Source organism: Oncorhynchus mykiss, chromosome 26 (assembly GCF_057628025.1).
Source record: "Oncorhynchus mykiss isolate SJ-2025 chromosome 26, ASM5762802v1, whole genome shotgun sequence".
Lineage (NCBI taxonomy): Eukaryota > Metazoa > Chordata > Actinopteri > Salmoniformes > Salmonidae > Oncorhynchus > Oncorhynchus mykiss.
Genome location: NC_143047.1, coordinates 7,555,555 through 7,571,744, shown reverse-complemented (window position 1 = coordinate 7,571,744; position 16,190 = coordinate 7,555,555). Strand labels below are relative to the sequence as shown.

Sequence of the window (16,190 nt, the reverse complement as noted above, 5' to 3'; positions counted from 1 at the left end):
AGAAGAAGAGACTTGCTTACGCCAAGAAACACGAGTGATCTTGAGATTTTAGATTTTTGGTTCCAACCGCCATGTCTTTGTGAGAAGCAGAGTAGGTGAATGGATGATCTCCACATTTGTGGTTCCCACCATATATTTTCAAGTAGATTTAAATCAAAACTGTAACTAGGCCATTCCGGAACATTCAATGCTGTCTTGGTAAGCAACTCCAGTGTATATATGGCCTTGTGGTTAAAGTCCTGCTGAAAGGTGAATTTGTCTCCCATTATCTGTTGGCTAGGAGACAACCAGGTTTCCTTAAGAATTTTTCCTGTGTTTAGCTCTATTCCGTTTCTCTTTATCCCCCCAAAAACTCCCTTGTCCTTGCCGATGACAAGCATGAACATAACATGAAGCAGCCAACACCCTGCTTGAAAACATTAAGGGTGGTCCTCAGTGATGTGTTGTGTGGAATTTGCGCCAAACATAACGCTTTGTATTCAGGACAAAGTTTCATTTCTTAGCAAACATTTTTTGCAGTTTTACTTTAGTGCCTCGCAAATAGGATGCATGTTATTATGTACAGGCTTACTTCTTTTCAAGCTGTCGTTTAGGATGGTATTGTGGAGTAACTACAATGTTGTTGATCTATGCTCAGTTTTCTCCTATCACGGTGATGGGTTCTGTCAGAATATGTTATTGTTAGACATCAGGGATCCTATGGGAAGGAGAATGGCAACAGACTGGTACAAGTCAACAGGACAGCTGTGAGTTGGGGAGTAGTGCGGAACTTGGGCAGAGGTCAGGTCAGATGAAGTGAGGGAGTTCTGTTAAGCAACAGAGGTGTATTGCTGTTCAGATGTGTACGGAGACTCAGCAGAGGAGAAAGGGTTAAATACCAGCACTTGTGTAAATAAACTTGGTCTGAGCTTTTCATAGTTGTCCGTGAGATTTTTTACTCTGTTTAATTAGAACCTAAAAGCCATTAAAACGCAGTAACTGTTTTAAAAGTCACCATTGGCCTCATGGTGAAATCCCTGAGTGGTTTCCTTCCTCTCTGACAACTGAGTTAGGAAGGACGCCTGTATCTATCTAGTGACTGGGTGAACTGATACACCATCCAAACAGTAATTAATAACTTCAACATGCTCAAAGGGATATTCAATGTGGGGGGGCGGGGGGGGTGTCAAGGAGTGTGAATACTGTCTGAAGGCACTGCATTAGATATATTAAATAAGATTTCACAGAGGAAATACAGTAGCTGCTGCTAACTTAAATATCACCCCAACATAATGTTATCTTGACACTGACAACATTGTAAAGGAACAGAATCGTAATTGTAGTAGAATTTGAGATTTCCCTGGTGGATTCCCCCAGTGTGGCTGACTAGCTGTTCAGTCTAGTGGGCTGGGTAGCACAGTTGTGTGATAGTGAACGTGGGATGGAATGCCTGGTGGTGTTGTCCACAGACCAACACACCGGAAATATGTTCCCCAGCATGAAAGTCACATGCAGGCACACAGACAGACTCACCCAGAAAAGGAAGTTGAATGTGAATAGGAGGTACTTCAGACAGACGGTCCCACATGTTTCCTTCTTCTCGTCGTACGCTGTTGGTGGTGCCCCCATGCTGCAGGAGAAAGAGAGAGGTGGATTTGAAAATGTTCAAACAGTTAACCTTGAATCTGTTGTTGTTTTTTTTGGGGCCAGTTTCCCCAGACACAGAGTAATCCTATTTTTTGCTATCACAGATCGTTCAGGCAATTCTCAAATAAAAACTTTATTGGAGTAAGGATGTTTAACATGCTTTTTACATTCGTATCACAAACCATTATTGAGAAAATCTATTTTTTTGACATAGGGCCTTAAAGGAGGCTTGTATATGATCCGCGAGCCATACATGGTAGGAACAACATCTTGGTGTCATTATACTCCTTATAGTGTGCTCTAAAATATGGAGTATGTTTATACTATGAAATAAAACATGTTAAATAAGATTTATTCAATGTAAAAAATATTATTAATAGCAAAAGTGAACTTTTTGATTTATGTCTTAAAATATTTTTAACATACTGCCCTAATTATTATTAAATATACATTTTTCATGGGAAGTTGTGACTTTATTTAAGAAGCCATACACAAAGACCATAACACACACACACACACACACACATTTCTATGAATTAACTGAGAGCTCATTCACATTTGCTGCACTGCTATTTTAGTTAATTAGTTCAACTTGACTTCCCTAAAGCCTATCTGAAGAAAGTTTCAAATCTCCCTCTGAACTGTTGTATCTTGTCCCTCGTTTGTTTGCATTTTTCTCCACCACTTGTCGGTCTTCTATCCCTGAACCCTGATCTAATTCTTCTCTCTCTGCATCAACTACTACCTGTCCACTCCAAACGTCATGGAGTACAGAATTTTCTATAAGTTTCTAATTGTTCCTAATCTTGGCAGATGGCTAGATGCATACTTAAATCTTAACAAAAATACATTTATGCTTGTGTTCATTAAAATATTAGGGATATCAACACACTCTCCCAATGTTTCAATGCAACTGGGCTTAAAGGGTAAGTTGCCCCAAACACACTTCTGGGCCCTTTATAAACACTGGACATTTGTCAGTAACGCTACCCCAGACAGTTTTTAGGTTTCTGTATTTTTAAAAATGCGTGACAAACAACGTCTATTTATCATAACATAAACAACCACTGGTGTCTCTGCATTGAACTGCAAAATAAATTTGTACAAATGTAAAATGTCAAAAATAAAAGACATACTTCGTTCTAGCGCAAAGATCTTCCATATTACCTGTAATCCATTGATATGCTGCTTCGTGGTTCTAAGATTGATGATTAGAAGAGGCGGGACGAAGGAGCGTCTTACTATTGGACTTCAAGAAAGGAAACCAAGACAACAGGAAGTAAACAAAGTAACTAGTAGCTAGGCTAGTGGTTTCCAATCTCTGAAGTAAAGTAATAGGGGAATAGTAGTCGAGTCGGAGTCACTTTAGGGAAGTAAGTCAGCAGACTATCTGGCCAAAATGAGGTGCATTGTATCCATGCGCAATAACATAATTTTCGTGTCCGCGATAGATCTTTGTGTCAGGCATAGCTGCAGTCCATCCAGCATCTTGATTATGGTGTAGATACGAACTCTGAAGTGATCCAACAGCTGCAGTTGTGATCACTTTAATCTTGGGACCGGTTGAAACCGGGTTCTGTTCCCAACTGAGCCAATTGATCAGTTCAGTAATTGCCTAAATTCAATTTCAGCAATTTCCAAACGCCTGAAGGTACCACGTTCATCTGTACAAACAATAGTACGCAAGTATAAACACCATGGGACCACGCAGCCGTCATACCGCTCAGGAAGAAGACGTGTTCTGTCTCCTAGAGATGAACGTGCATTGGTGCGTAAAGTGCAAATCAATCCCAGAACAACAGCAAAGGACCTTGTGAAGATGCTGGAGGAAACAGGTACAAAGGTATCTATATCCACAGAAAAACGAGTCCTATATCGACATAACCTGAAAGGCCGCTCAGCAGGGAAGAAGCCACTGCTCCAAAACCGCCATTAAAAAAGACAGACTACGGTTTGCAACTACACAAGATCGTACTTTTTGGGGAAATGTCATCTGATCTGATGAAAAAAAATAGAACTGTTTGGCCATAATGACCATCGTTATATTTGGAGAGAAAAAGGGAGGCTTGCAAGCCAAACACCATCCCAACTGTGAAGAACAGGGGTGGCAGCATCATGTTGTGGGGGTGCTTTGCTGCAGGAGGGACTGGTGCACATCACAAAATAGATGGCGTCATGAAGCTGGAAAATGATGGGATGTCGCTTCAATATATCCACAAGACATCAGTTTGGAAGTTAAAGCTTGGTTGCAAATGGGTCGTCCAAATGGACAATGACCCCAAGCATACTTCCAAAGTTCTAGCAAAATGGCTTAAGGACAACAAAGTCAAGGTATTGGAGTGGCCATCACAAAGCCCTGACCTCAAGCCCATAGAAAATTTGTGGGCAGAACTGAAAAATCATGTGCGAGGCCTACAAGCCTGACTCCGTTACACCAGCTCTATCAGGAGGAATGGGACAAAATTCACCCAACTTATTGTGGGAAGTTTGTGAAAAGCTACCTGAAACATTTGACCCAAGTTAAACAAAAAACGTGGTTTGAGGCTCCGTATGGAGGGTGTGACGCAATTGCGGAGCCTCCGGAGGCATGCAAAGGCCATACAGCACCTTTAACTCATCGGTCAAGTCTAGACCTGCCCTCTCCCCCTCCTCCGTCTGTCTCTCTCTGTCTCTCCCACACACACAGGCCGCACCAGAGTGTACTAGTCTAAGCTTTCTGTAATACAAATATAAGAGCCTTCTCTACTGTAATTTCACTGCCTTCTCTACACCACTCGTGCGCACACACACACAAATGCAAGACAGCCTTCTCAGAGCCTAATGTAATAGGCTACTGCCGGCCAGCATAGGGAAGAGGTTACAAAGCAAACAACAGCTGTGGAATGAAGACGCATTTGCATTGTGCTGTACTGAGCTGTTTGAATGGGCTTATATTCACTATAACACTGAGCACAGCAGCATCATGCGTTCTCATGCTGCATGATCTGACCATTACCGTCTTTTACTGTGAGAGTGCATACTTAATTCATGTGACCAATAATTGATTTGGATTTATTTGATAAAAGGTCATATCTATAACATTGTCTCTCTATATATGAGATCAAAAGTTGGTCTGAACATATATAGTCAACACCCCAATGAGTTACACGCTTAGTCATTGAGTTAATTTGTGTCTGTGGATGCCCTTTCAGGTGGGTTGAGGAGCATAAAACCAGTGAGATCATACAGAGTTTATATCCACAGGGAAAAGGAGGGCATGGTCACCAAAGAATACATAAACGTTTTTAAAAAATAGTCACACATGGCCCACAAAAAGGATGCGGGCATGAATAGGACTTGCTGACATTAACATCCCTATCACACTTGTGTGTCTCCAAAACCAAAATGTTAAACATACAGTAGCCAAAGCTATTTCTGGTGGAATAACTTTTCTGGCATCTAATATAGAGAACTCCATATCCAGCAACTTATTAAGTAAGCACACCATGCTTACATTTGGCATTAGCAGACAATGTAGATTACGTCATCAAGCATTCGTGGTTTTACAGTGTGTGTAGGCCTGTATTTGTGTGGGGGTCAGTTGACTGAACCTGCCCTGTGTCTGTTGACCATCTGTTAGGGTGGACCCCTTTAGTGTGTCCCTGTTGATTAAATTCAAACAAACCTTTGACAGGAACTCATTCTTGTATTATGTACATAAATGGTACAGCTGAGTAAAGAAAATGAATGTATACAGGAGAAGGACAATGCACTAGAGGTCCAACTTAAAATTCAAAATCTGAGACATACAAAAATCTAAAGGCTCTTTCAATACACAGGGTTCAAAACACTGAGAACGTACATGAATGTTCAAATTTTGAACACTGAACACTGAAATCCCCCTTTTTCTTTCAAATCTTAATTGAGTCGCCTACCGCTCAATACAAGACCGCTGACAAGCAGAAATACCCCCAGACACACCACACCTGTGTGAAATAGGCTCACAACTTATGAGTAATCACCGACTTCTCTCCTGTGCATGACGGATCATTCAAGTATTTGAAGGCATTGAACCCTTCCAGTTCCAGACATGTTTAGGACTTGACAAAAGAAAACCATGTTCCTTCACATTCGCATACTTTTATATTTTATTTTATTTTTTATTTTTTTTATTATTTTATTTTATTTTATATTGGCTATAGGCCTATACGTGCTTAGTCAAACTATTATTAATTAGATTAATGATAAATAAAAGACATTCAAATAATTCATATATAGTTTTTGGGGTATTTTGCAAACAACTTGCATATTAAGAAATGGCGCTGAAGGAGATGACTGACGTTTTACAATCCCATAACCAATTGTGCATGTTTTTTTGTGTTATATGTGACTTATTTTGTACATAATGTTTCTGCCAACGTGTCTTATGACCGAAAAGAGCTTCTAGAAATCAGAACAGCGAGCAACATTCACAAGGCCGCAGGGCCATATGGATTATCATGCACTGACCAACTGGCAAGTGTCTTCAGTGACATTTTCAACCTCTCCCTGTCTGAGTCCGTAATACCAACATGTTTGAAGCAGACCACCATAGTGTCTTGGGCACAGGGACTAAGGTAACATGCCTAAATGACTACCAACCCTTAGCACTCACGTCTGTAGCTAGTGCTTTGAAAGGCTGGTAATGGCTCACAACAACATTATCCCAGAAACCCGAGACCCACTCCAATTTGCATATCGCCCCAACAGATACACAGATGATGCAATCTCTATTGCACTCCACACTGCCCTTTCACACCTGGACAAAAGGAACACCTATGTGAGAATACTATTCATTGGCTACAGCTCAGCATTCAACACCATAGTGTCCTCAAAGCTCATCACTAAGCCAAGGACCCTGGGACTAAACACCTCCCTTTGCCATGGATCCTGGACTTCCTGACGGGCCGCTCCCACGTGGTAAGGTTAGGTAACAACGCATCCGCCACACTGATCCTCAACACAGGAGCCCCACAGGGGTGTGTGCTCAGTCCCCTCCTGTACTCCCAGTTCACTCATGAATGCACGGCCAGGCACGACTCCAACACCATCATTAAGTTTGCCGATGACACAACAACATCAATGACAACGACGAGACAGCCTATAGGGAGGTCAGAGACCTGGCCATGTGGCAGGACAACAACGTGCCAGGACAACAACCTCTCCCTCAAGGTGATCAAAACAAAGGAGATGATTGGTATTTATAGCAGATTTTGAAAAGGCATTGGATAAAGTAAGCCTGGATTTTATTTATAAATGCCTGAATTTTTTCAATTTCAGTAATTCTCTTATAAAATGGGTAAAAATAATGTATAGCAACCCCAGGTGTAAAATAGTAAATAACGGCTACTTCTCAGAGATTTGGGATTGTCAAGAGGTGTTAAACAAGGGTGTCCGCTGTCACCATATCTATTCGTTATGGCCATCGAAATGCTAGCAATTAAAAATCAGATCCAATGACAACATTAGAGGATTAGAAATCCAAGGCTTAAAAACAAAAGGTGTCCATGTATGCCACTGACTCAGGGTTTTATGTTAAGTCCGCAAGCTTGATCCCTGCAATGTCTCATTAAAGATCTAGATAACTTTTCTGTACTCTCTGGACTAAAACCTAATTATGATAAGTGTACAATATTACGTATTGGATCCTTAAAAAAATACACATTTTACATTACCTTGCAGCTTACCTATAAAATGGGCTGATGGTGAAGTAGACATACTCGGTATTCATATCACAAAACACTCCACAATGAATTTCAATAGAAAACTTGAAGAATAGACAAGATCCTGCAACCATGGAGGTAAATACCTGTCTATTTATGGAAAAATTGCCCTGATTAACTCCTTAGTCATATCTCAGTTTACTCACTTATGGCGCTGCCTACTCCTGATGATTTGTTTTTCAAATCATATGAGCAAAAAATATTTCGCTTTATCTGGGAAGCTAAACCAGACAAAATAAAATTAGCCTATCTATATAATGAATATGAATTGGGTGGGTTGCAATTATTAAATATAAAAGCACTAAACATCTCTCTAAAAGCTTCACTCATTCAAAAGTTTTATTTGAACCCTAAATGGTTCTCAAGTAGATTAATAAGAAAAGCTCATCCATTGTTTAAAAATGACCTTTTTGACTTTGTGCAGATCTCATTTTCGATTAACTGAAAATTATACTTTTTTCTAAGTATCTGTCTTTTTCAAACAAGCATTGCAGAGCTGGCTACAATTTCAATTTCATCCCCCTGAAAAGATAGAGCAAATATTATGGGTGAACTCAAAAAGCTGTATTTATGGGAAAGATGTTTGAAAAGGGTATTTTGTTCTTAAATGATATTGTAAATTGTAATGGTAGAGTTATGGCCTTCATGGAGTTATCAAAATTGTACAGTAAGGTCTGCTCAATCTAAGAGTACAACCAATTGATTACAGCATTGCCCCAAAAATGGAGGAGGTAGGGAACTGGTCTGTCTGCCCAATATAAAGGATCAAAACTGACAGAGGAATAAAATGTGCATAAATAGGAAAGTATACCAGTTTCATTTGAGGACCAGGATATTGACAACTGTGCCATACAGATTACAAAATAGTTGGGAAGAGATTTTTGATGTACCGATTCCATGGTATAGGGTGTATGAGTTGATATATAAAACAACGTAACATTCAAGACTTTGTGCTTTTCAGCTAAAATTATTATAGAGAATTCTTTTCACCAACAAAATGTTGAATATTTGGAGCATAAAATCATTGAAGCTCTGTAGATTTTGTTGTGAGGATACAAAATCAATAAACCTTTTATTTTGGTATTGCCTTCAGGTAGCCTGTTTCTGGTCTCAGGTATGGCTGAAAATAGCATTGATCCAAAATTGACCCTAGAAATAGTACTGTTAGGAGATCTGGAGAGACCGGGTCAGTCAATTACTAATATACTAACTCTTAGTAAAGTATTTATCTTCAACACGCAATCTGTAGATTCTATTCGATTAGATAGATTCAAATTGTACGTTAAACATCATAGCATAGTTGAATGGTATGTGTTGCGTAGAAACACGAAGTGGGTGGCCAGCAGAGATAGATGGGATGGGCTGAGGGAAGCTGAGGGTTGGGATGTGGAATTGGAGACAAGTGGGAGTGGAGTTGCTGTGTGAGAGAGAGAATGATGAAGGGGGAAAAAAGTCCAAATACAACATAATAAAAGTACATTGAATGATACTAAGTGGCAGTGTTTTTACAACTAATGCCGGTTTGCCTGAGGCTGATGCCGTACAGGTGTTTGTACACATGCATATACACATGTAATAGTGCCAGACATGCACACAAACAGCAATGCCTACTTCATATGTTATGATTTCAGTTGTCCTTGATGTCCTTTGTTTTAAATGTATTATTTTTTGCATTGTTGTTTGCTGTTTTCTTCTGTCTTTTCCTATTTCTCTTCAGTTCATTCTCTTGGTTGTTGGTGCATTGGGGGGTTCTTGGGGGTGGGGAATGGAATGAATTAGTTTTTTTTCTGGGAGGGGGGGGGGGGTGCTGTGGTAGGTGTCTCGAATGGTTGAGGGAGAACTTTTGGGGAACTGTGGGGGGATCTTGGAGGGTTTGGGCTTCACAAGATTGTGATCATGGAAGAGGAAACTATGACATTTATTTCATATCACTATCATGCACACGCACCCTCACACATAAGGATGGCTCTGTTGCGCAAAGACTGATACATGTTTGATAGTGTTTTGACCTTTATGTAATACTTTAATGTTACCCCTTCCTTGGTGTTTTTGTAATAAATAATTATTTTAAAAAATATTTTTTTTTAAAAAGGAGATGATTGTGGACTACAGGAAAAGGAGGACCGAGCCCGTCCCCATTCTCATCGACGGGGCTGTCGTGGAGCAGGTTGAGAGCTTCAAGTTGCTTGGTGTCCACATCACCAACAATCTAACATGGTCCAAGCACACCAAGACAGTCATGAAGAGGGCACCCCCCCCCCCCCCCTCTTTTACTCTGCTGCTACTCTGTTTATGCATAGTCACTTTAATAACTCTACCTACATGTACATATTACCTCAACTAACTGGTGCCCCCGCACCGGTACCCCCTGTATATAGCCTCGCTATTGTTGTTATTTTACTGCTGCCCTTTAATTATTTGTTACTTTTATTTATTTTATGTATTTTTCTTAAAACTGCATTGTTGGTTAAGAATTTGTCAGTAAGCATTACACTATAAGGTGTACCTGTTGTATTCGGCACATGTGACGAATACAATTTGATACTTATTACAGTGTACAATAGTTTGTTAACAAATTCAAATGAAGCACCTCATTGAAACGCCATAAATTACAATTATAGCCTTTGAATTGCATGCAACTGTCATACAAAATAGGCTACATGACAAAGAACAAAAGAAAATAGGTTGGGTAATAAACCATGTTCTCAAGCAGGGTTCCACCACTGGCGGACAGCGGGTGATTTTATTTATCTATTCCAAAGTATTACCAGTCTTCAGACCCTTTGGATTTCTTCTCATTTTATTGTTTTACAAAGTGGGATTCAACTGTATTTGTTAAGCCACATTGTACTCCTGAACTAATTTAAATGTCTAAACAAAGGGGCTGAATACTTACACAACGACTAGATTTTAGTTATGAATTGTGTATTTACCCCCCCCCCCCAAGAAACAAAAAAAATCTTACACTTTGACATTAGTGTTGTGTAGATTGTTGACAAAAAAAAAAGACAATAATATACATTTTAATCCCACTTTGTAACACATTAAAATGAAAAGAATTCCAAAGGGTGTGCATACTTTTGCATGGCACTGTATGTGACCATACAAAATGTGAGCCAAGGTTTGAAATAACGAAATGTTTTAGTCAAATATTATATCTGTTCGGGCTTCTTGCATTCTTATATGCTCCGCCCATAGAGGGAGTAAAATGTAGGCAAGCAATAAACATTTCAGAACAACTACTAGTCGAATAAGACATGGGGGAGATGACGAATTTTGCAAAGAAATTTATTTATAGACTAATACACTTGAAACAAATAGCCAAAACGAAAACTGCAGACATTACTAGTGCCTCCCCCGTGATCAAACCGCCATAAAAATAAAAACAATTAAACGCAGGTTAACGTAATCATTGACAGCTGCCTTGAAGGACACACACAACATGCTTTCTGCTACGAAGATCAGTGAAATGTAGGCTAAACTGACAACGGAGTGAAGAGCGGAAATCTCCACTAACAAGCAAGTCGGGCAGGGGGAGATTTAGTTGATGATCCCTGTTCTGAAGAATATTTGGCGTACGTAATCACTGACTGCGTAACTCCGATTCACAAATAATATATAATTACTGTGTTCCTGTGAACTAACCTAGCCTACATGCTAAAGTTAGCTAGACAACAATCACTTTCCCGCAGTAATACGTTCAAATTGATATTTAAACCCTGCTTGGTATCACTAAAATAATAAATAAATAGGCTGCATTATAATCCAAAACGGGACGTTTAAATTAAACTTTTCTGTGAATTGCAACATTGTGGCTGTCGAACATGTTAATGTTTTACAAAGTAACAAGCTTGAAGCTGCTGCTCCGTACCTACCTGCGGCTGTGTTGTTACAAGTAGCAAGGCGTTGATGTATCCAAAATAATAGATAGAGACGTTTAAAACTATATATTTTCAGGGATTCCTTCAATTGTCCAAACCAAAGCGCAAAATGCTAAACTTGTGAGTAGCTAGTCCACTGGAGTCTGTGACTGCACAGTAGGTCGTGTCGACTCCACCCCAATCACCTTGCTTTTTTTTTTCAAGCCCTGAGGCAATTCTGTTGCTGCTTTGCGAACGGGGAACGGATTTTTTAAACGTATTGCCAAACAAAAAATGAACATTGATTTCAAAGTTGAACAAACCATAACTCTATGCGCAAGGACTACTTTTAATAATGTTCACTGTAAATGTTAATATTTACTGGAAGAGCTGTGCGCTCTATTCTGTGTGTTCCCGTTTTTTCCTGAAAACTATTAAATATCTGCTCTGAATTAAGATACAAGGATGTCTGCAGAAAGAATGGGGTGTCCGCTGGCTATGACATGACACATTGACTTTGAAAAAAATATATTTTGCTTATTGAACTATATAGTAAGTGAACTGGATTTTCACCAAGTCACATAATTGAGGTAACTGAATTTCATCATGGGTCCCTGATTTATACTACACATAAATTAATAGTTCTGAATATGAATGTCATTCTCTTAATGGTGATGTATCCTAAATAGGTACACAAATGTAAAAATATGCAATATCCTCCTTTGCATGTTTGGGTATTATTCTACACACTGGCTATTCTTTTAATGAGCTCTGTCCCCAAACAAGACCAAATTTGGTTGGTCTGGTTCGGACCAAGTCTGAACCAATCATAGACATTTATGTTTCACAAGTTTGGACATCCAAGAACAGCAAAGTAGAGTACAGTGTGTCTCTTCATAAACAAATCTTGAAGGAAATCACAACCTTTTGCTCACCTGATATAGAATACCTCATGGTAAGCTGCAGACCCTTTAATCTACCAAGAGAGTTGTCATCCATATTCATCACGGCTGTATACATCCCTCCACAAGCCAACACCACTTTGGCACTCAACGAACTGCATGGGGCCGTAAACAAACAAGAAACCGCTCACCCAGAAGCAGTGTTTCTGGTGGGCGGAGACTTTAATGCAGGGAGTCAAATCCATTCTACCTCACTTTTACCAACAAGTCTCCTGCGCCTTTAGGGGCACTAAAACTCTAGAACACTTTCATTGTACCCACAGAAACGCTTATAAGGCCCTTTCTCCTCCTCCCTTCAGCAAATCTGACCATGATTATATTCTCCTGCTTCCTGTTTACAAACAAAAGCTCAATTAGGAAAAATCAGTGATGCGCTCAATACAGAAGTGGTCCGATGAACCAAAAACCATGGAATACAGGCAATATCCGCGCAGGGCTACCGCTTACAAGAAACAGGACACGGACTTGGAGGCATACAGTAAAGCTACGATCTCCGACATCAAACATGCAAAAGGACAAATATTGGAGGAACGTGGAATTCTATTACACTGGCTCCGATGGTTGTTGTATGTGGCAGAGCTTGCAGACTATAATGGATTACAAAGAGAAACCTGGCCGTGAGATGCCCAGTGATGCACAATTCTCAAATGAACTAAATGCCTTTTATGCTCGATACAAAGAATACAACACTGAGTGTTGCGTGAAAGTCACTGCGTTCCGGATGACTGTTTGATCTCACTCTCCATGACCAATGTGAGTACATCTTTCAAACCGGTTAACACTTGCAAGACCGCCGTGGCAAACGGAATACCAGGGTGCGTTTTCAAAGTGTAACCGATGTGAAATGGCTAGCTAGTTAGCGGTGGTGTTCGCTAATAGCGTTTCAATCGGTGACGTCACTCGCTCTGAGACCCACGAAGCATTGTTACCCATCGCTCCACAGAAACCGCGGCCCTTGCAGAGCAAGAGAACCACTACTTCAAGGTCTCAGAGCAAGTGACGTCACCGATTGAAACGCTATTAGCGCGCACCACCGCTAACTAGCTAGCCAGTTCACATCGGTTACACAATAAACTAATAGCGTTTCAATCGGTGATGTCATTCGCTCTGAGGCCTTAAAGTAGTTGTTCCTCTTGCTCTACAAGGGCCGCGGCTTTTGTGGAGCGATGGGTAACGATGCTTCGTGGGTGACTATTGTTGATGTGTGCAGAGGGTCCCTGGTTCGAGCCCAGGTAGGGGTGAGGAGAGGGACGGAAGCAATGCTGTTACAAAAGCATGTGCAGACCAATCTCCCCAATCTCCCCTAATTCCAGCATGTTTCAAGCTGACCACCATTGTCCCTGTTCCTAAGAACTCCAAGGTAACCTGCCTAAATGACTATCACCCTGTAGCACTCACATCTATTATTATGAAGTGCTTTGAAAGGCTGGTCATAACACCGTCAACCCAGACATCCTGGACCCACACCAATTCGCATACCATCCCAATAGATCCCCAGATGACGCAATCTCAATTGCACTTCACACTGCTCTCTCCCACCTGGACAAGAGGGGAAATAACTATGTGAGAATGCTGTTCATAGACTTCAGCTCAGTGTTCAACACCATAGTCCCCTCCAAGCTCATCACCAACCTGGGGAACATGTGACTGAATACCTCCCTCTGTAACTGGATCCTGGACTTCCTGACTGCATGGACCAGGTGGTGAAGATAGGCACCAGCACATCCGCCACCCAGACCCTCAACACGGGGGCCCCTCAAGGGTGTGTGCTCAGTCCCCTCCTGTACTCCCTGTTTACCCACGACTGCATTGCCACGCACGACTCCAACACCATCATCAAGTTTGCTGACGACACGACAGTGGTAGGCCTGACCACCGACAGCGATGAGAGCCTACAGGGATGAGGTCAGAGACTTGGCAGTGGGATGCCATGACAGCAACCTCTCAACGTCAGTAAGACCAAGCAGCTGATCGTGGACTACAGGAGAAAGAGGTGGGAGCACGCAAAGAGCTACAGAGGGGGATGCAGACAGCCCAGTACATCACTGGGGCCGAGCTCCCTGCCATCCAGGACCTCTGTATTAGCCGGTGTCAGAGGAAGGTCCAAAAAATTGCAGAAGACGCTAGCCAGCCAGCCATATACTGTTCACTCTGCTACCGTCCAGCAAACAGTACCATAGCATCGGCTCACGGACCAAGATGCTCCGAGACAGCTTCTGCCCCCAAGCCATAAGACTGCTAAATAGCCAAACCTCAAATACCTCATACCCCTGCACATTGATCTGGTACTGGTACTCCCTGTATATACACTTAACAAAAATATAAAAGCGAAATGCAACAATATCAAAGATTTTACTGAGTTACAGATCATATAAGGAACTCAGTCAAATTAAATAAACTCACCAGGCCCTAATCTATGGATTTCACAGTACTAGTAATACAGATAAGCATCTGTTGTTCACAAATACCTTTAAAAAAAAAGGTAGGGGCATGGATCAGAAAACCAGTCCGTGTCTGGTGTGCCCACCATTTGCCTCATGGAGCACGACACCTCTCCTTCACATAGAGTTGATCAGGCTGTTGATTGTGGCCTGTGGAATGTTGTCCCTCTCCTCTTCAATGGCTGTGCGAAGTTGCTGGATATTGGCGGGAACTGGAACACGCTGTGGTACACGTCGATCCAGAGCATTCCAAGTATGCTCAATGGCTGACATGTCTGGTAAGTATGCAGGCCATAGAAGAACTGGGATATTTTCAGTTTCCAGGAATTGTGTACATTTCCTTGCAACATGTACTTATTATTATTATTATTATTATCATACTGAAACATGAGGTGATGATGGCGGATGAATGGCATGACAATGGGCCTCAGGATCTCATCACGGTATCTCTGTGCATTCAAATTGCCATCGATAAAATGCAATTGTGTTCGATGTCCTTAGCTTATACCATAATCCCACCGCCACCATGGGGCACTCTGCTCACAACGTTGACATCAGCAAACCACTCGCCCACACAACCCCCAGTACAGTTGAAACCGGGATTCATCCAAGAAGAGCACACTTCTGTGGCACTGTTTTGTGTGACGGCACTTTTTAGAGTGGCCTTTTATTGTCCCCAGCACAAGGTGCATCTGTGTAATGGTCATGCTGTTTAATCAGCTTCTTGATATGCCACAGCTGTCAGGTGGATGGATTATCTTGGCAAAGGAGAAATGCGCTTTTTGTGTGTATGGAACATTTCTGGGATCTATTATTTCAGCTCATGAAACATAGGACCAACACTTTACATCTTGCATTTATATGTTTGTTCACTGTAGCGCAATTTTTCTTTTCATTATTATTTTTTAAGTCTGCATCATTGGGCAAGGTTAGTAAGAACGTATTTCACGGATAAGTCTACACCCGTTGTATTCAGCGCATGTGACAAATACATTTTGATTTGATTAGTACAGTACAGAACAGTAGAGTAGAGTTCCGTACAACACAGTACATTATAGTGTACTCAACTCCAGTGTGCTCTGCTGTGTACTGTACTGAACTCTACTCTATTGTACTGAAATTCACTCTACTTTTCTTTACTGAACTCTACATTGCAGTATTTTACTGTACTGTGCTGTCCAAACTTGTGAATCCAACTGTGGTTTGTGACTACTATGATTTCCCATTGTAGCCAATAGCAGATATTCCCTTACAGATTTGTCAGAAATTCGATTACCGATTTGGTTTGAGTTTTAATCACTAATTGATATCCATAAAAACACTATGACTAATTGATAGTGCTACCTTTACTTGTTATTTCTGTGAACTTTCATTATCCTGTTTCTTATTTTTGATACAATTTCTAAAATTTCTAAACCAGATTTTTCTCTGTTATTATGGGGGTATTGTGTGTAGATTGATGAGCAGGGTACTGAATTTTAGGTCTGTCGTTCTGCCCCTGAACAAGGCAGTTAACCCAAAGTTCCTAGGCCGCCATTGAAATTAAGAATTTGTTTATAA

At 40.9% G+C, this 16,190-nt stretch overlaps 1 protein-coding gene across 2 annotated transcripts in view; it reads right to left on the bottom strand.

Annotated features, from left to right (window-relative positions):
- LOC110506086 (CD151 antigen) overlaps positions 1-11,464 on the bottom strand; it is a 91,827-nt gene extending 80,363 nt beyond the window's left edge. The window contains exons 1-2 of one of the 2 annotated variants that reach the window (XM_036963963.2): positions 11,243-11,464; positions 1,513-1,609 (exon numbers count right to left, since the gene is read on the bottom strand). In XM_036963963.2, the coding sequence (XP_036819858.1) occupies positions 1,513-1,608 (96 nt within the window). In that variant the 5' untranslated portion in view covers position 1,609; positions 11,243-11,464. The remainder of the gene's footprint in view (positions 1-1,512; positions 1,610-11,242) is intronic. The other variant, XM_090221790.1, reaches the window with a different exon arrangement.
- Positions 11,465-16,190: the final 4,726 nt, after the last annotated feature.